Raw genomic sequence first — 17,513 nt, forward strand, 5'->3', positions numbered from 1 at the left:
ACATCACCAAGAGACGTTGTTTCCACGTCCAGTAACAGTCCGGTCAGACGCTCTCTCACAAACTTGAAAATGTAGATAATATTATCACTGAGAAGACAAATGCCTGTAATACAACATGTGATGGACAGTTTATTTGGCTGTGATCAGACGAACCAGAGACTCAGCTGCTCCTGCAGGTCAGAGATCATGATCAAGGGTCTTCTGGGTCATATTCTGCAGTCATTAGTTGGTTGTGTTATGCACCTTAATGCTGTTTTACAATCCAACAATAACACACAAACATTTTACAGGATTGTGAGTCTGTGTTCATCAATCTCCTGAAAATACCTCTTTGGGGTTTTTTTCCACTTCCAAAACCAGAGCAGGAGCTTTTTCTTAAAGGTGTTTAAAACATTTGAAATTTCTGGTCTTTAATTTAGTTTCAGAGGGAAAGAAATTAACTTTCTGTCTACTTCAAACTCAGGTGTTCTTATTGGATGGCTGGATAACTGTTAAATACAGTTGTCTTTCTGTTTGTTCTCGCAGGTCTTCAAAGGAAGCAGAGCAGCAGCCCAAGTAGGTGGAAATATCTTCAACCAACATTACAGGGCATTATTAATAATATTATATCAGATAAATATTCACCCGTGAGGTCAGACAGACAGCTTTCTTAGTTCTTTCTTTGTTCTTTGTACCCAGAAAAAGTCAGAAAACTTAATTCTGCAAATAATTAGACATGATCTTCTAACCCGAACCTTCTGTAACTGCAGGGAGAGTGTGTCTGTCTTTAGATCAGTGGGTGTTTGTTGTCAGGATAGCTGATGTAGCTCTTTGTACGAGATGTTTGACTGACTCTGTTGTTCCAGTATGATGGGATGGATCGTCTGTGAGATTGGCCGCATGCTGCCTCAGCCTGTTCAGAGGCAGGTGAGTCTGTGCAGCAAAACTTCATCTGTATAACTATATAAAGTTATGACAGCAGATCCTTTCTGAATATGTCCTCATAACGTTTGCTGTCCTCATGCAGGAGTCGGGCAGTGACGAGGTGCAGAGCAGTAAGTACAAACCTTCCACAGCTCACATACCAACATTAGAGTTAGCTGAGGTGGGAATAAACAGCACAATACACTGATATCAGAGAATTTTAGGGTCATGTGCCCACCAAAGCATGTTTACACCCGGCTGCAGCACATTTTTGTACCATCTGCACGTTTCCACCTGGCTGCAGCATGTTTACACCCAGCTGCAGCAACACGTTAACACCTGGCCACATGTTTACACCCGGCTGCTGCATGTTTACACCCGGCTGCATCATGTTTACACCCGATTGCAGCACATTTACACCCGGCTGAAGCATGTTTACACCCGACTGCAGCACATTTACACCCGGCTGAAGCATGTTTACACCCGACTTCAGCACATTAACACCTGGCTGCATGTTTACACCTGGCTGCACGTTTACACCCGGCTGCATCTTGTTTACACCCGACTGCAGCACGTTTACACCCGGCTGCACGTTTACATCCGGCTGCACACGTTTACGCCAGGCTGCACATTTACACCCAGCTGCGTCTTTACACCAGGCTGCAGCAGCATGTTTACACCCGACTGCAGCAGCACGTTTACACCCAGCTGCACGTTTAGATCCAGCTGCAGAATGTTTATATCCTGCTGCAGCATTTTACACCCGGCTGCAGCACAACAGTTAAAATACAGAAACTACAGGCAAAACTTCAGTATGAAGTTTGGACTGAAAAATCTGATGCAAAATGCAGAAAAGCAACTTGGACTAAATGTTTTATTAGGACAGACCCAGTTTGCACAAACACATGCATAGATGAACTGATGAACAGATGAATTGATTGACTGATTGATTGATTGATTGACTGGTTGGTGGGTTCTGCCAGCTGTGCAGTGATTACTGATTGGCAGGTTGGTGTCAGTGAGGCGGACTCTAACCGGGCTGCTCTTCTCCTTCTGTTTCAGGGGGGAGAGGCGGCAAGAGCCCCTTAAAATAAAAGGAGAAGGAAGAGCAGGACAGAGTCGCTCACACTGACACAGACAGCAGCAGACAGCAGGCTCACACACAGCTCACACACACACACAGCTGCAGTGCTTTCAGTTAAACTTAGATTTTCTTACCAAACATATTTTTCTCCCTGAAACACTAAAGGAATGAAATCTGATCAGTTTGCTCTCTGTAAAAGATGTACAGGTCAGGAAGGAGATTGTTGCTGTTAATGATCTCACAGAGAGCCTTTCAGTTGTTTAATAATCCACACTGCAGAGTAGAAACCACACACAGGCTGAACAGAACTCAGGTTACACAGATTATTCCGCTGTTGGTTCTCACAGAAGCGGTAAGAGAATCTTTTGCTTTCTTTAAAAGCTTTTGCAGATGAAATAAAGGCAGCTAACTCATAAAGGCAGAAACATTTTGCTACAAGTTCATGAAATAAAGAAACTGGAGAAAAAAAAGAGCTTTGTTGAGTGTTTTTGTTGTGTTGGTTAGTAAACCAATCAACCAATCAATCAATCAACCAATGAGTCTAACAAACAATTATGTTTTGCAGAAAACATCACATCTGTATTATTGATGTCACCTGTTGTTGATTTTTACACATAAAATCATAATTTCTGTTATTTGTGGTATTAATTTATGATTGATGAGGATTCGTACACGCACAAAAACACAAACACACAATCACACACGCACAGTATCCAGCAGATAACCTCAGCTGCTCTTCCTCGTGGCGTTCAGTCAGAATTGTGCAGAAGAAGACGGAGCTGGTGCTGGAGGACATCGGACAGGACGAGGACAAGCAGCAGGATAAGGACATGAGACAGGAGACACAGAGCAGAGACAAACCGGTGAGACATCCTGCCAGTACAGGAGCATTTCAATAAATTATAATATCATAGAAAAATGTTTTATTTATGTCAGCAATTCAATTCAAAAAGGTGAAATAACACATTATATAGATCCATTACACACAGAATGAAACATTTCATGTCTTCATTTATTTATTTTCTTCTAATTATAATGATTATGGCTTACATTTAATGAAGACCTAAAATTCCCTGTCTCAAAAAATGTGAATATTACAAAAAGACCAATTTTAAAAAGTCTGTTTAATATGGAAATGTTGGGCTCTGAAACGTATGTCCATCTATATGACTCAATACTTGGTTGACTTGAACTACTGGAAATGGATTTTCATGCTATTCTAATGTACTGAGATGCACCTGCATGTACATATTTAATCAGTTCATGTTAATAGTTCAAATATGTCTACAGAACTATATAATAATCTTTTGATATTTGGTTTTTGTTTAAAGTCACTGTCTAATGACCCTCAGCACATACAGAGAAAACATACAGAAGTAGCAGGCCATGTCCTGTTAACAAAAGCAAAAACACTGGCACTCATTTATCAAAAGAACGTAGAAACGAGCGCAGATCTGAGCAGATATTTCGTCTTATGACAAGGTTCATGTGTGATTTATCGAACATTTGTATCCCTTCAATCACAGCGTGAAAACGATCGGCTGTTGATAAATGTGCTTGAAACAAGCGTCATTTAAATACCACGCCCTAATATATACCCGATTCAGATAGCTTTCCTCGAGAGTTTACGACACAGAAGGGCGCAATACGGCCAAAAAGAGGATTTTCCCCCCCAAAGTCAGCTCTATTAGCAAAGTGCACCGTTGCAAATAACAAAAGGAGCGAAATAGACATATTACAGAAATATGCAGCGACGGAGGTTTATGAAATAAAATAACTTATAGTTATAAACTCAAACAAGTTCACTGAATATTTTACATTTGGACCACAGACTTAAATGTTTTAATGTCTTAAATGCACATATTTTTGGTTGCAGCCCGGAAGTAAACAATGTTTTAAAGTAAGTTTTAATCCCAAAAGAAGAGGAATTTCTCAGAGGCAGAAAATGAAACGCTGACGTCCAACAGCTGCAACACAACAAACTGGTTTTGTTTGGCAGCATAAAAAGTGAAATGAAAGGAAATCAGTTCTGCTGCAGAGTAGCAGTGGACAAACAAACTTCTGGTGAGGTTACAATATTTCATTTATACATTGTGATATATAAAGCCTAATAACCTATATAATATACACCTACTTTACGCTCACTTTCTGTCATACGCTCGTTTGATAAATGTGGGCGAGTATGTGGATCTGCTCCAAACTGTAACCAGATCTCCCTCGGCCTGCGCTGCACCACTCCACCAATTATCAGGAGAGCTGGGCTGGTAGTTTTTCTGTAGTCCTGTAGACAAACACACGAACAAAAAACTGTTCTCCTCTGCAGAGTTTATTAAGGATGTTAACAGTAATCATACAATCAGCAGACAGCAGATTGTAACATTTGATTCAGTGTCCCCAGTGGATGATAAATACTTTGGATTTGTCCTGTTTGACCCTGTTGTAGTGGCAAATTAAGAGAGCTTACAGCCCCGAGGTCAGATTAGACGGGCAGAGAGCCTCCCAACTTGCCAAAAACATATACACCAAAATCTTCCCCAATCTCTAAGACTCAAAAATGATAGAATGAAAAAAAGTAGCAGGAGATTGGTTCAGAGGTTCATGCAGCAGAGTTTTATTCTTGCAAAGGTCAAGAGATCAAAACTCAATGAGTTCCCTGGTTGAAACCACAGGATACTGAATAAACAGCGTTAAAACATCAGTTTACATGTCATACAATCTTCTTTTTTCGTAAATCTGTATCTTGGTAAAAATGAGGTGATGTGTGCACTGATTAGGTGATTGTTTTCATCTGCCAAGGACTGAAATTTCTGCTGGTGTCAGCATTTTTACCTTCCATGTTACCGTATATGGGCACTAAGACTTCCTGTGTTTTGTTCCTAATACTAGATGAGTTATGTTCATTTTTATTTAACCCCTTAGCCTTCCTGCAAATTAACCTTAAAACGCCTAAAAAAAACATTAACATTTTGAATAGTTTAGAGTAAATCTGGTTTTGGTCACATTTGAAAGGTAACTCTGGAGTTTATTCCCAAAGAATAACTGGAAGTGCTGCTGTTATTGAGTGATGGAAGTTGAAACACACCTAAAATATGTTTTTTTTATTGTCCGCTTGTGTTTTCCACAATGGGGTCAAAGTATAAAATATGAACTACTCCAAGTTCAAATCTGATGAAGATATCTCAAAAAATGACAATTTTACACAGGTTTTTATAATTATCATATTAATAATTATGGGCGGGACATAGGACGCTAACAGGTTAAGAATAATCACATTTTTAATTATTATAACCTTCAAAAACATCCTTTTACAAGTCTTTACTCTCAGTCTTTGGTCTGGTCATCAAAGTGATTGCTCAATGTGTCTCAGGTTACAGCTCTCAGTATGACACACACTCATTTAGCTCAAAACAAGTCAAGAATGATCATTACTGCTTTTTGCCTGATTAATAACACACTCTATTGGATTAAATGCATACATTGTTTTATAATATTTTCTCACAACACTGTCTCTGTCAGCCTCGTCTACTTTGAGCAAACCTTGAACATCTTTACAGCCAGTAGTCGTTACTGTACTGTGCTACCAGAAACGTCCCATTGGTACTGTGGGGGAGGGACTCCTTCACAGGTAAGTACCAACGCATCCTGGACTGTAGTATTCTCAGAGTGAGAACCAGGACAAGTCCCATAGAAGGACTCAACAGTTCAAGCGTTAGCAGAGTCATCACGGTACTTCAGAGGATGCTGGGCCATGACCGAGTGGGAATCATGGCAGTTATGACCAGTGATGGACAGTAACCATAGACTGTATAAAATAGTAACGCGTCAGAAGTAACACGTTACTGTAATCTGATTTTTTTTACTTTTTTCAAGTAACGAGTAAAGTAAGGGATTACAATTGCAAAAACAGTAATTAGATTACTGTTACTTTCCTGGAAGCAGGCTGCGTTACTGCATTACTAAACCGTGATTTTGTTTGTGAGAGTGTCTCATGTCAATCACGTATGAGCGGTGCGACGTCAGTGGTAACAAACATGTGTGTCAACAAGAGATGGAGTGCAGGAGAGAGCAGGACCATGCAGCGTTTAATGCCTGGAAGTACCAACATTACTTTGAGTTTGACTCGGTAAAAAGTGACAAAAACATTAGCGTCCGATGTACACTCTACGAGGGAAGAAAACTTTTATCTACAGCGAAAAATTCCATCTCAAATCTGAGCAAGCACCTAGCAAGCCAGCACAGGAATGTGAAACTCATTGAGACACCCCCAGATCCCCCCACTGACATGATCACTGCAGCTACCACATCCAATTCAACCGGGCAAACCTGCGACAGGCCATTTCCTGCTAAACAGGTGAAATTAGAACCTAAGAGCGACAGGACTTAGTGCCGCTGAACTGAAGAAGCTTGTTGCTGGCTCGAGGACGTATTACCCATTTCCACAAAATACCGACCAAAAGCGGTGTCAAGCTGCCGCAGAGGGAGTCATTTTCAGGAAACCTTGAGAGAGAATACGACTGTTTCGTTTGATGATTATATGATGGAATATGCAGAAAGAATAGAATTAGGCTGAAAGGTCTATTTCTTTATAGCGTATTCAGGTTGTGCATCATGTTTTTGAAAAGTAACGAAGTAAAGTAATTTAAGATGTGAAGACGTGAAGATAAAGATCTGTCTCTGTGTCAGCTACAGACGGAAGAGACGGATGAACGATCTCTACAGATGGACAGCATCAAGAAGGAGACAGGAGAAGCTGTGCTGGTTCACTTGGAGGACAGGTGAGCAGCTGCTCTGTCTTTATCTTACTTTTATTTTATTCACAACTACATTAAACATGCCTGACGTCCAACAGTTTGTTCCACAGTGAGATCTCAGCAGCTGAAGGCCTTTATTATTGTAGAAGCAGCATATACAGGTGCATCTATATAAATTAGAACATCATATAAAAGTTTATTTATGTCAGTAATTCAATTCAAAAAGGTGAAATAACACATCATATAGATCCATTACACACAGAATGAAACATTTCCTGTCTTCATTTATTAAATTTATTCTAATTATAATGACTGCGAGTTACATTTAACGAAGACCTAAAATTCAGTCTCTCAAAAACATTTGAATATTACAAAAGACCAATTTTAAAAAGTATGTTTAATATGGAAATGTTGGCCTCTGAAAAGTATGTCCATCTATATGACTCATTACTTGGTTGGGGCTATTTGACTTGAACAACTGGAAATAGACTTTTTATCATATTCTGATTTATTGAGATGCACCTGTATGTGGCAACAGCAGGACTTGCAGGCTGTATTTCTCTTTCTTCTGTATTTAACCCTCTGGGCCCACTTTAATTTAACCCTTTCAGACCCTTTATGGAAAATAAAAATCATCAGTGACATAAATCAAACTGGCATTTAAAGGCTTAAAATGCCAAAAATGTTTAAACATTTGGTACTTTTGAGCAGAGTGGAAGTTGTTTAAGAGGTTTATGCAGAAAAAAGTAGAAAAAAATATTAATCTGTAAATTTTTTCTCGCGTTTTTTGGAAGTGGACATTTTCAGCCCGAAGGGTCTGAAAGGGTAGTAAATTTATACACAGTGTATTATTGACCCATTAGAAAAGTTGAAATTTGAATTTCAAATTATATATCAAGAAAAAAAACATTCTTCCAACAAATCATGCCATTTGCAGTATCACAGCCAAAATTATTGCCAAAACAAAAGTGAAAAATGACAAATATGGCTGAAATGTCCTGAGTGGTCCCAGAGGGTTAAGAGTGTTTCAGTGTGTGATCTTTGATTGTGGTGCAGGCTGCAGCAGGACCGTCTGGAGGCGGCCCGCGAGGCAGAGGAGATGGCCTGCAAGGCCGCGGAGGAGGCGGTGCGGCAGCTGGAGGTGGAGCACTCAGCCAAGATCGTCATCGAATCTCTGCCGGAGTCCAACGAGCAGTGAGTTTTTATTTATACACACAGTGGCCTTCATTTACAGTTGCAAGAAAAAGTAGGCGACCCTTTGAAATTACCTATTTTTTCTGCATTAATTTGTCATAAAATGTGATCTTATTTGCATCTAAGTCCAAGTATAGACAAACACAACGTGCTTAACCTAACACCACACAAACTATTATAATATTTCATGTCTTCATTGAATACATCCATTAAACATTCAAAGTGATGGTGGCAGTTCACCACGGAGGAGGCCGCTGCTTTCCAAAAAAACATCACTGCATTTTTCTGACTGACAAAGAAGCATTTATAAGCATTTACAAACTGTTCCCAGCATCAACATGTCTGATTGCTGGTATACGGTTGTACGAATCGTTATTCCGCCGCTGGACTAAAGTTTTATAAGATTCCGACAGGATCATGACCATGTCAGAGCAATCGGCGGCGTCTGTGGCTGCAGGTGGTTAAACATGTGGACTGGAATGAGGACATTCCTTTATATCAGGTAAGGTAATCTATCTAGTCTTTGATTTAACGGGAAGCCTTGTTACATTGGTGATTGTCTGTACTATGCAGAATAGTCACCAAATGCAGCTATAGTTTGATAAGCTGGCGTTAGATTTGGCTAGTAATACAGACAATCACAAATGTAAACAAGGATTCCCATTAAATCAAAGACTAGATAGATTACCTTACCTGATATAAAGTGGGCGCTGCAGATGCCAGCATTGTTGATTATGTCCTCATTCCAGTCCACACGTTTAATCACCTGCAGCCACAGACGCCGCCGGTTGCTCTGAAATGGTCGGAATCCTATAAAACTTTAGTCCTCCAGTGGAATAACGATTCGTACAACCGTATACGCAACAACCAGACATGTTAATGCTGGGAACAGTTTGTAAATGATTATAAATGCTCATTTGTCAGTCGGAACGACTGGAGAACAACACCACTTCGTTGCCAGAATGCACGCAACATTTTGTGACGTTGGCTGAAAAAGGGTCTATAGTTGCAGTCCATCTACAGAGAGACAAACACTGTCCTGCTGTGTCCTCCACAGACTGCCCAATATCCTGGAGGAGGAGAACGAGGACGACCCAGAGTAAGTTTCTCTCTGAGAGCTACCCCTCCTCCCTGCTGCTCAGTAATGTTACCTGCTCCTCGCTGCAGCTCAGATTCATCACTTGTCACTGATCGGTTCAACAGCTCACTGACACACTTTATGTTTTACTGAGGTGTCCCACTTATTTGTTATGTTTTGGCACCAGTCACATGACAGAAACATCAGCAGCAGACCCACTCACTCACTGTGAATACTCACAACAATAACCTGCTCTGTTCACACTCAGTCGGGCATTAAACAGACTTTATAAGAAGGAGCTGGCAGGATAAAGTCTGTTTAATGTCCACCAACTGCCTGTTCTCGCATCCAGCTCCTCCAGGTTACTCTGGGTCCATTTCTGGAGTGTTTGACTAGTTTAGAGTTTGACTGAGACAAACCTGAACCATCTGAGAAGCCAGCACTGGAAACTGGAAAAGTCTGATACTTTCATGAAATACTGGCAGGTCTGTCAGCATCACACAACATCCATGCTGAACCTCTTCAGTGCTGTTCACTGCTTTTCTTTTACCCTTTGTGCACCCCTCCAGAAAACGTTGGTGCAAAAAATGTTCTTCTCCTAAAAAGTGCTATAAAAATATTATATATGAATACTTTTTTTCACTTTCAATGCATTAAATCTTTTGACCAACTTCAGTCCTGATTATAACTATACAATTCACACGTATCTCTTAAAGAATTTTAATTTAAATGATAAAAACACAAAATATGTAATATTTTCTATTTACTAAGTGCAAACTGTATTTTCATTTTATTTATTTATTTATTTATTATTTTTTAATTTTTTGGGGGGGGATTATGACACCTTTGGATATGTCAAAAATTGACACCAACATTGATTTTAATGCATTGTTATTTTTTTTAGCAATGTGAGTTGATAAAAAAAATGCCACTTTTTACCCTCGCTGCACAAAACGTTCTTTTCCTAAAATGTGCTATAAAAATATTATATATTATTTACTTTTTATTTTCACTGCATTATATATTTTGACCAACTTTAGTCCTGATCATAACTATACAATTTACATGTATTTCTTATATAATTTTAACCCTTTAATGCCCTTTTAGGAATATTAACCCATTTTTTTTAAATTAAAAACATTTTGGGGGGAATTATTAGTGCCTTGAATATATCAATAACTGACACCAACATTGATTTGAATGCATTGGGGTCTTTTTGAGCAGTGTGAGTTTATAAGAAAATATGCCACCTTTTACCTTCGATGCAAAAAATGGATTTGCGTTAATATGATCCCACGATTCTTGCATATTCTCATGATATTGCAAGAATGCACAATTAGACAGCCTATTCTCGTCCCCACAACTAAAGTTCAAATAGTTCTCAGACAGTAGAAGCACTTCTAGACACTGAAATAGAGACAGGGAACAGGAGTTTATGATGATGCATGATGTCAGTATGTAAACTGTGAGTTTCTGCCTGTTATTCTGCTCTGCCTGTGCTTTGAGTTTCCTCTGCTGCAGCGTTAGAGCTGAACTCATCTTCTGCTGCTGTTAGCTGGACTCAGACTCCGCCCTCTCCCCTCTTTGTAGCAGCTAACCGCTTCATGACATCATGAGCTGAAGTGTCTGATGGAGGCTGTCCGTCTCGTTCCTCCCTTATTGCCAACCGTTCAGGCTGCAGCAGCTGCAGGAGGACAGTGAAGACAGAATGAGTCCAGAGGACAATAAAGACACTGTTCCCGTCCAGTAAGCTCCGATAGTTAGAGAACAGCTGCTCTCTGGGGAGCGACGCTCCCATACTGATCATTCCAATCTGATTTATCTATAACAATAATCTACAGGTACATCACAAAAAAATTAGAATATTTTTTGTCAATTATTTCAGAAAGTGAAACTCACACATAGAGTGAAATATTTCAAGCATGTATTTCTTGTAATTTTGATGATTATGGCTTATAGATAATGAAAACACAAAACTCAGTGTCTCAGAAAATTTAAATATTACATAAGATCAATAAAACAAGGATATTTAAACACAAATGTCAGGCTTCTGAAAAGTATCTTAATTTCTATACACTCAATACTTGGTTGGGCTCCTTTTGCATGAATTACTGCATTAATGCAGCGTGGCATGGAGCTTATCAGCCTACAGCACCATGTTGCTCTGAGCAGCCTTCAGGTCATCTGCGTCTGGTATCTCTCACCTTCCTCTTGACACAGCCCATAGACTCCTATGGGGTTCAAGTCAGCCGAGTAGGTTTGCCAGTCCAGCCCAGTAGCACCATGGTCATTGAACCAGCTTTGTACCTTTGCCAGTGTGGGCAGGTGCCAAGTCCTGCTGGAAAATCTCCAAAGAACTTGTGGAAGCATGAAGAGCTCTAAAATGTCCTGCTATCTACACCACCTCTCTGGGTGAGGTTATCCGCTCACATGGCTTTTCCTATCACTGCTATGCAGATGACACTCAGCTCTATCTGTCATTTCCTCCTGATGACCCATTGGTCTCTGCTCGGGTCTCTGACTGCCTCTCAGACATAGCCAGTTGGATGAAGGCACATCACCTCCAGCTGAACCTTTCAAAAACTGAACTGCTGGTCCTCCCTGCTAAACCCACAATACACCACAACATCAACATCAAGATTGACTCCCTGTGTCTTTCACCCACCAAGGTGGTGCGAAACTTAGGGGTGATGATTGATGACCAACTCACCTTTTCCAGTCATGTCGCCTCAGTTACCCGGTCATGCTGCTTTGCACTTTACAACATCAGAAAAATCAGACCTTACCTAACTCAACATGCCACTCAACTCCTGACACAAGCTGTTGTCATCTCAAAACTTGACTACTGTAATGCCCTCCTGACAGGCCTGCCAGCCTGCTCAGTAAAACCGCTTCAGATGATCCAGAACGCGGCGGTGCGTCTGGTCTACAACCAGCCAAAAAGGTCACATGTCACTCCGCTGCTCATTGAGCTCCACTGGCTACCTGTTGCAGCCCGCATCAAATTCAAATCTCTAATGCTGGCCTACAAAGTTGTCTCCGCTACTGCTCCTACCAACCTGAACGCCCTGATTCAGACATATGCTACCTCACGACCGTTGCGCTCTTCCAATGAACGGCGCCTGGCTCTGCCCCCCGTTGGTCCAAGGCAATCCAGACTCTTTGCACTTCTTGTTCCCCGCTGGTGGAACACATTACCAGTTCCTACCAGAGCAGGGGCGTCCCTCTCTACCCTTAAAAAACTCCTGAAGACCCAGCTCTTCAGAGAGCATCTTCTCTCCTAGACCACATGATAAGTCTACTCCTCAAAGAATTGTCACTAGCACTAATAGCTCTTATTGCACTAGACCTTGATTGTTTGCTTTTTACTCTTCCTGTAAGTCGCTTTGGATAAAAGCGTCTGCTAAATGACTAAATGTAAATGTAAATGTAAGTGTAGATGGCTGCTATGTTGACTGTGGACTTCAGGAAACACAGCGGACCAACACCAGCAGAGGACATGGCCCCAAATCACCACTGACTGTGGACTCCATTATTGAACTTCTTCACAATATTCTAATTTTCTGAGACACTGAGTTTTGGGTTATCATTTTCTCTAAGCCAGAATCATCAAAATTACAAGAAAAACATGCATGAAATATTTAACTGTACACGTAATGAAATAATATTTTCACTTTCTGAAATGACTGACAAAAAATAATGGACTGTTTCATGATATTCAATTTTTTTAGATGTACCTGTATATATCATTAGATTTCCGTTAAACTCTCATTTTGTTCTGGTATGGTCTGCGCTCTTCCTGTGCAGAAGCTTGTATTAAGATCAGCTACATAAAGCTTACTAGCTACTTACGGCTTTGTAGAGCGAGCTGAAGTCCGGCCCCAATCCAGGCTGATTTAATATCAGCTGTCTGTCTGAACTAGACTCTGCTGAGAGATTCTGTCCATGAAAATAACAAGGAGATGGTTTACTACCTTGGAGGGCCCTTCACTCTTTACTCTTTGTAGACTGGAGGGTAAACTCACAACGTCTATACTGCAAAAAACATGAAGTCTACCAAGTATTTTCTTCTATCAAGCAATAGTATCTTAATTATATTGTTTTAACTAAAATATTGGCTCCAATTGAGAGTTTTAGTTGCATATAGTTTTAATGCTTTTTCAAAAGCATTTTCACCACTAAAACATGATCGTTTCAAGTATTGCTGGCTTATTTTAATGTCACTACAGTTGGGCTATTCAAGCCACAATTGCTCAAAATAAGTATATATTTGGATTTATTTCAAGCTATCATTGGTTTTTCCAGTGCCTGGATATTTTTACTTATTTAAAGAATTCTTACAAAGAAAAATTTACTTACTGCACTGGCAGATAATTTTACTTGTTTTGAGCATGTATTTGTTTAATTCTAGTTATTTATTTCTTATTTTTTGTCAGTTGGTTTTTGCAGTGTACAGTATCTTTGCAATTGGTCAGAGGGTTAACTTTAGCTCCTTAGAATAAACGCCCCCAACAGGGGAAGACCTTAAAGTCTCATTTAATACATGTGATTTACCAGCCAGGCCCTGTCCCCCCTGTCATCCTTGTCCCGGTTGGTTTGGTCTCTTGTGACTGCTCCAGTCGTACTCTGGTCCGGTCCTAGACGTCCTGTGAGGGTCTCTGGTGCGGTTCGACTCACTGTGAATGTAATCTGACCAGAATCCGACCAGATTAAAGTAAATGAACCAGAACGCTAACTTGTCATTGCAGAATGATCAACATATTTCTCAGAATAACAGAATATTTCCTTGGTGGTAGATCAGATAGTGGTCAGAGCATCAAGGCTCTCCTTCTCTGGTTCTACAGCTGTCTAATCGCAGCACATCGTCTGTGGAAATAATGGATAGACACGTTGTTGACGCCCTGAGCCTCACCAGGAGCTCCTTCTGACCGTTTCTCTCCACGTTAGTTTGGTGATCACCAGAACAGATTGCGGCCGCTAGAATCAAACAGACTTTGTGATCGATTCCACCTTGCTTTGTTTGCATTCTATTCCAACCAATCAGAAATAATAGTGTGAGTTGATTTCAGCCCTCCACCTTCGTACATGCCCCTCTGCTAATCTTTGTTTTTATTTGGTCTGCTTACATTTCTGCTCTGTGAAAGAAACCAGACTGAATACAAAACCAACCAAAATTATCAATTTCACTCTGATTCGTCCAAACCAAACGGACTGGAGCTAAGAAAGTGAACTAAATGAATTTTGTTATATCATGTTATCAAATGTTATTGTGCGATTGAGTTGTCCGTTGATCTCCTCAGCTCAGTTAGTTGGAACGAGGGCGGGACTTTGGATTTTCTACGGTTGGAGATAAATTTACGTAGCTCACGTAGACAACCAGCCGCACACTGACACATGTACTGTGAGTTCCTGGAGGTTTCTCTGACAGGAAACTCTTTCAGCCTCCATGTGCATGTGAGTGTAAAGTTAAAAGCAGGTATATCTCTGGCTTTATTCTTCTCTTTCTGCTTGAACACTTCACTGTCTGCTGCAGCTGCATCACCGTCCTTCTCTGCAGAAGCTTTGCCTCTTTCTTTCACCACACTGTCTCCTCATGGTTAAATTTATCTTGTGTTGCTTTCCTCTAACGTTTCTCCTCCTTTGAGTCAGAGCTGACCTCAAAAGGTAGGTCTGAACTTTAGACAATGTTGAATTTGTATGTTTGGATGAACCGTTCAATGGTCACTTTGTTGACAACATGTTATCAAGTCAGGTCAATTTTATTTATAAAAGCCAATATCACAAATCAAATCAGTTGGTTTTTGGACATGCATCGTCAGCGATGTTTGGAGGGAAGCATGTTTTCTCTCAGATGACATCTCAGTTTTAAATTTGTTATTAAAGTTGTGTTTTAAAGCTAAAACACTTGGTCAGGCTCAGGAGAAGATCATGGTCTGTTCCATGTTGCGGCTTTGATTATAAACATTTATCTTTGGAAACTTCAACAACGAACATAATCTGGGAGAAAATAATTTTCCCTCAACACAGAATTGATGATACAAATTTGTTGTTTGGGAACATTATTTTTTGTGCACAGACACGATGAAAACTGAGTTTCATTTGTCTCATTCTGCTTCCTAAACTTTATTTTTAATGATTCTGTTTGTATCTGTCTTTCCTCTAATTCTGCACCTGAACACTTCCAGGAAAGATACTCGTGTTTGTTCTCATGAAAACCATCCGAGTGTTCAGGAGTTTATTCTGCTCCTCCAGGAGTCTGGACGTCTGTTCAGCTGAAGACGAGAACAGTCCTTCATCCACAGACGTGGAGCCGGCTTCAGAGAGGAGAGAGCTGGAGAGTCCGCCGTCCCAGACCACCATTACCCAACAACCTCAGGCTGCAGAACCAGAACCGGCAAAAGCTCCAGAACCAGGACCAAAACCTGCAGAGTCCCAACCTTCAGCCGCCACCACAGATCAGGTCAAAGCCTTTATCAACCAGCCTCCTGTGTTGATTATTATTGATCCTCACAGATGTAAGCTGATGTTTACAGACTACAGTGCCTAGTAATTAAACTGTTCTACTATTCTACCAATTTTAACCCTCTGGGGCCACTTGGGACATTTTCAGCCATATTTGTAATTTTCACTTTTGTTCTGGCAATAATTTTGGCTGTGATACTGCAAATGGCATGATTTTTGGAAGAAGGGTTTTTTTCTTGATATATTTTGAAATTCAAATTTAAATTTTTCTAATGGGTCAATAATACACTGTGTACAAATTTACTACCCTTTCAGACCCTTCCAGCTGAAAATGTCCACCTCCAAAACAATGCTCTCTTTTCTCTTCTCTCAGACTAACGCAGCAGAAGGTGATTGTGGAGGTGAGAGCAGGACATTTCTGATTTAATTAACACCTTAGAGAAGAATTTAATGTGACACAATTAACCCTTTCACTCCCAGATCTACAGTACTGTGCAAAGGTTTTATGCAGCTGTGGGAAAATGCTGTAAAATAAGAATGCTTTTAAAAATAGAAATGTTAATAGTTTATTTTTATCAATTAAATTAAATTAAAAGTGAAAACTTAATTAAAGTGAGTGAACAGAATAAAAATCTAAATCAAATCAATATTTACTGTGAGCACCTTTTGCCATCAAACCACCATAATTTTTTCAGACTTTTGCACATTACTGTACTTCTATTTTTCAGCCTCTTACAGTCTCTTATTAGCTTGAATATGAATGCACTTTTTTCCAGGATAACAAGGACAAAAACATGTCTTTAAAATGTATATCTTTATTTCATATCTATTGAAAAGTTGCGGTCCAGGATTATACAGTCATGGAAAAAATGATTAGACCACCCTTTTTCTTCAATTTCTTGTTCATTTTAATGCCTGGTACAACTAAAGGTACATTTGTTTGGACAAATACAATAATAACAACAAACATGGCTGATAATAGTTTATTTAAAGAGCTGATATCTAGACATTCTCAATGTTTTTTTTTGTCATTGATTTTGGTTATTATCAAGAAAACCGTGGACAATGTCTTGATATCAGCTCTTAAATTAAACTCATTATATTTCTCCAAACAAATGTACATTTAGTTGTACCAGGCAACAAATGTTTGACATCATTTTGCTTTAATAAATGAGGAACTATTTGTGTATTTTACAATAGTTCTGTGCCATTCTTTGCCAAAAAAAAGCAGAAAATCCTTTCATGGGAAACTGGAAAAAGCATTTTTTAATGTTTAATCTGAAAAACTGAGGAATTGTTTGTCAAAATTGTTACTCTTTTACTAGTTTCAATTTATTATTCATTTTAATGCCTGGTACAACTAAAGGTACATTTGTACCTTCAAATAATATAATTTAAGAGCTGATATCTAGACATTTTCCATGGTTTTCTTGATAATAACCAAAATCATTATCAAGAAAACTATGGAAAATGTCTAGATATCAGCTCTTAAATTAAACTCTTATGAGCTATTTTTGTTGTTATCATTATATTAATCCAAACAAATGTACCTTTACTTGTACCAGGCATTTAAATGAACAAGACACTGAAGAAAAAGGGTGGTCTAATTGTTTATTTCAATGACTGTAGATGATTATGTAGGTTCCCTGTGTGTTGCTATCTACAGGATCTCACAGTTCCTCTGACTTTCTCTCCATGCAGTTCCCGACCTTTGCTCCCCGATAAAAAGCTTTGTGCTTGGGCTGCCATTTGCCGCCGTGTGTCTGGAGCGCTGCAGGAAGCTGCTGCACGATGAGAACCTCACCCCGCCCAAACTGTCCCTGCCCAGCCCGCCACCGGAGTTCGCCCTGCTGACCCAGGAGCTGTCACAGCAGCTGTCACAGCTCCCCAAGCAGGCGCGCCAGTGCTGCATGAGCCTCTACCGCTGCTTCACGGGCCAGAACCCCAACTCCCAGCATCCCCAGCAGCCTTAGCCCCGCCCCATCCTGCCAGACCCTTAGAGAAGCCTCATAGACGCCTCGTTTTTATGTAGATGGAAACC

General features: G+C 40.0%; 1 protein-coding gene across 1 annotated transcript; it reads left to right on the forward strand.

Moving 5' to 3' along the window:
- Positions 1-846: 846 nt before the first annotated feature.
- On the forward strand, positions 847-17,445 carry LOC131981973 (cyclic nucleotide-gated cation channel beta-1-like). Its single transcript, XM_059346522.1, has 9 exons — positions 847-906; positions 1,007-1,034; positions 2,741-2,850; positions 6,671-6,762; positions 7,795-7,932; positions 8,990-9,031; positions 15,263-15,470; positions 15,846-15,873; positions 17,174-17,445. The coding sequence occupies exons 1-9, from the start codon at positions 847-849 to the stop codon at positions 17,443-17,445; spliced, it is 978 nt and encodes a 325-aa protein (XP_059202505.1).
- Positions 17,446-17,513: the final 68 nt, after the last annotated feature.

This window comes from Centropristis striata, chromosome 2 (genome assembly GCF_030273125.1).
Source record: "Centropristis striata isolate RG_2023a ecotype Rhode Island chromosome 2, C.striata_1.0, whole genome shotgun sequence".
Classification (NCBI taxonomy): Eukaryota; Metazoa; Chordata; class Actinopteri; order Perciformes; family Serranidae; genus Centropristis; species Centropristis striata.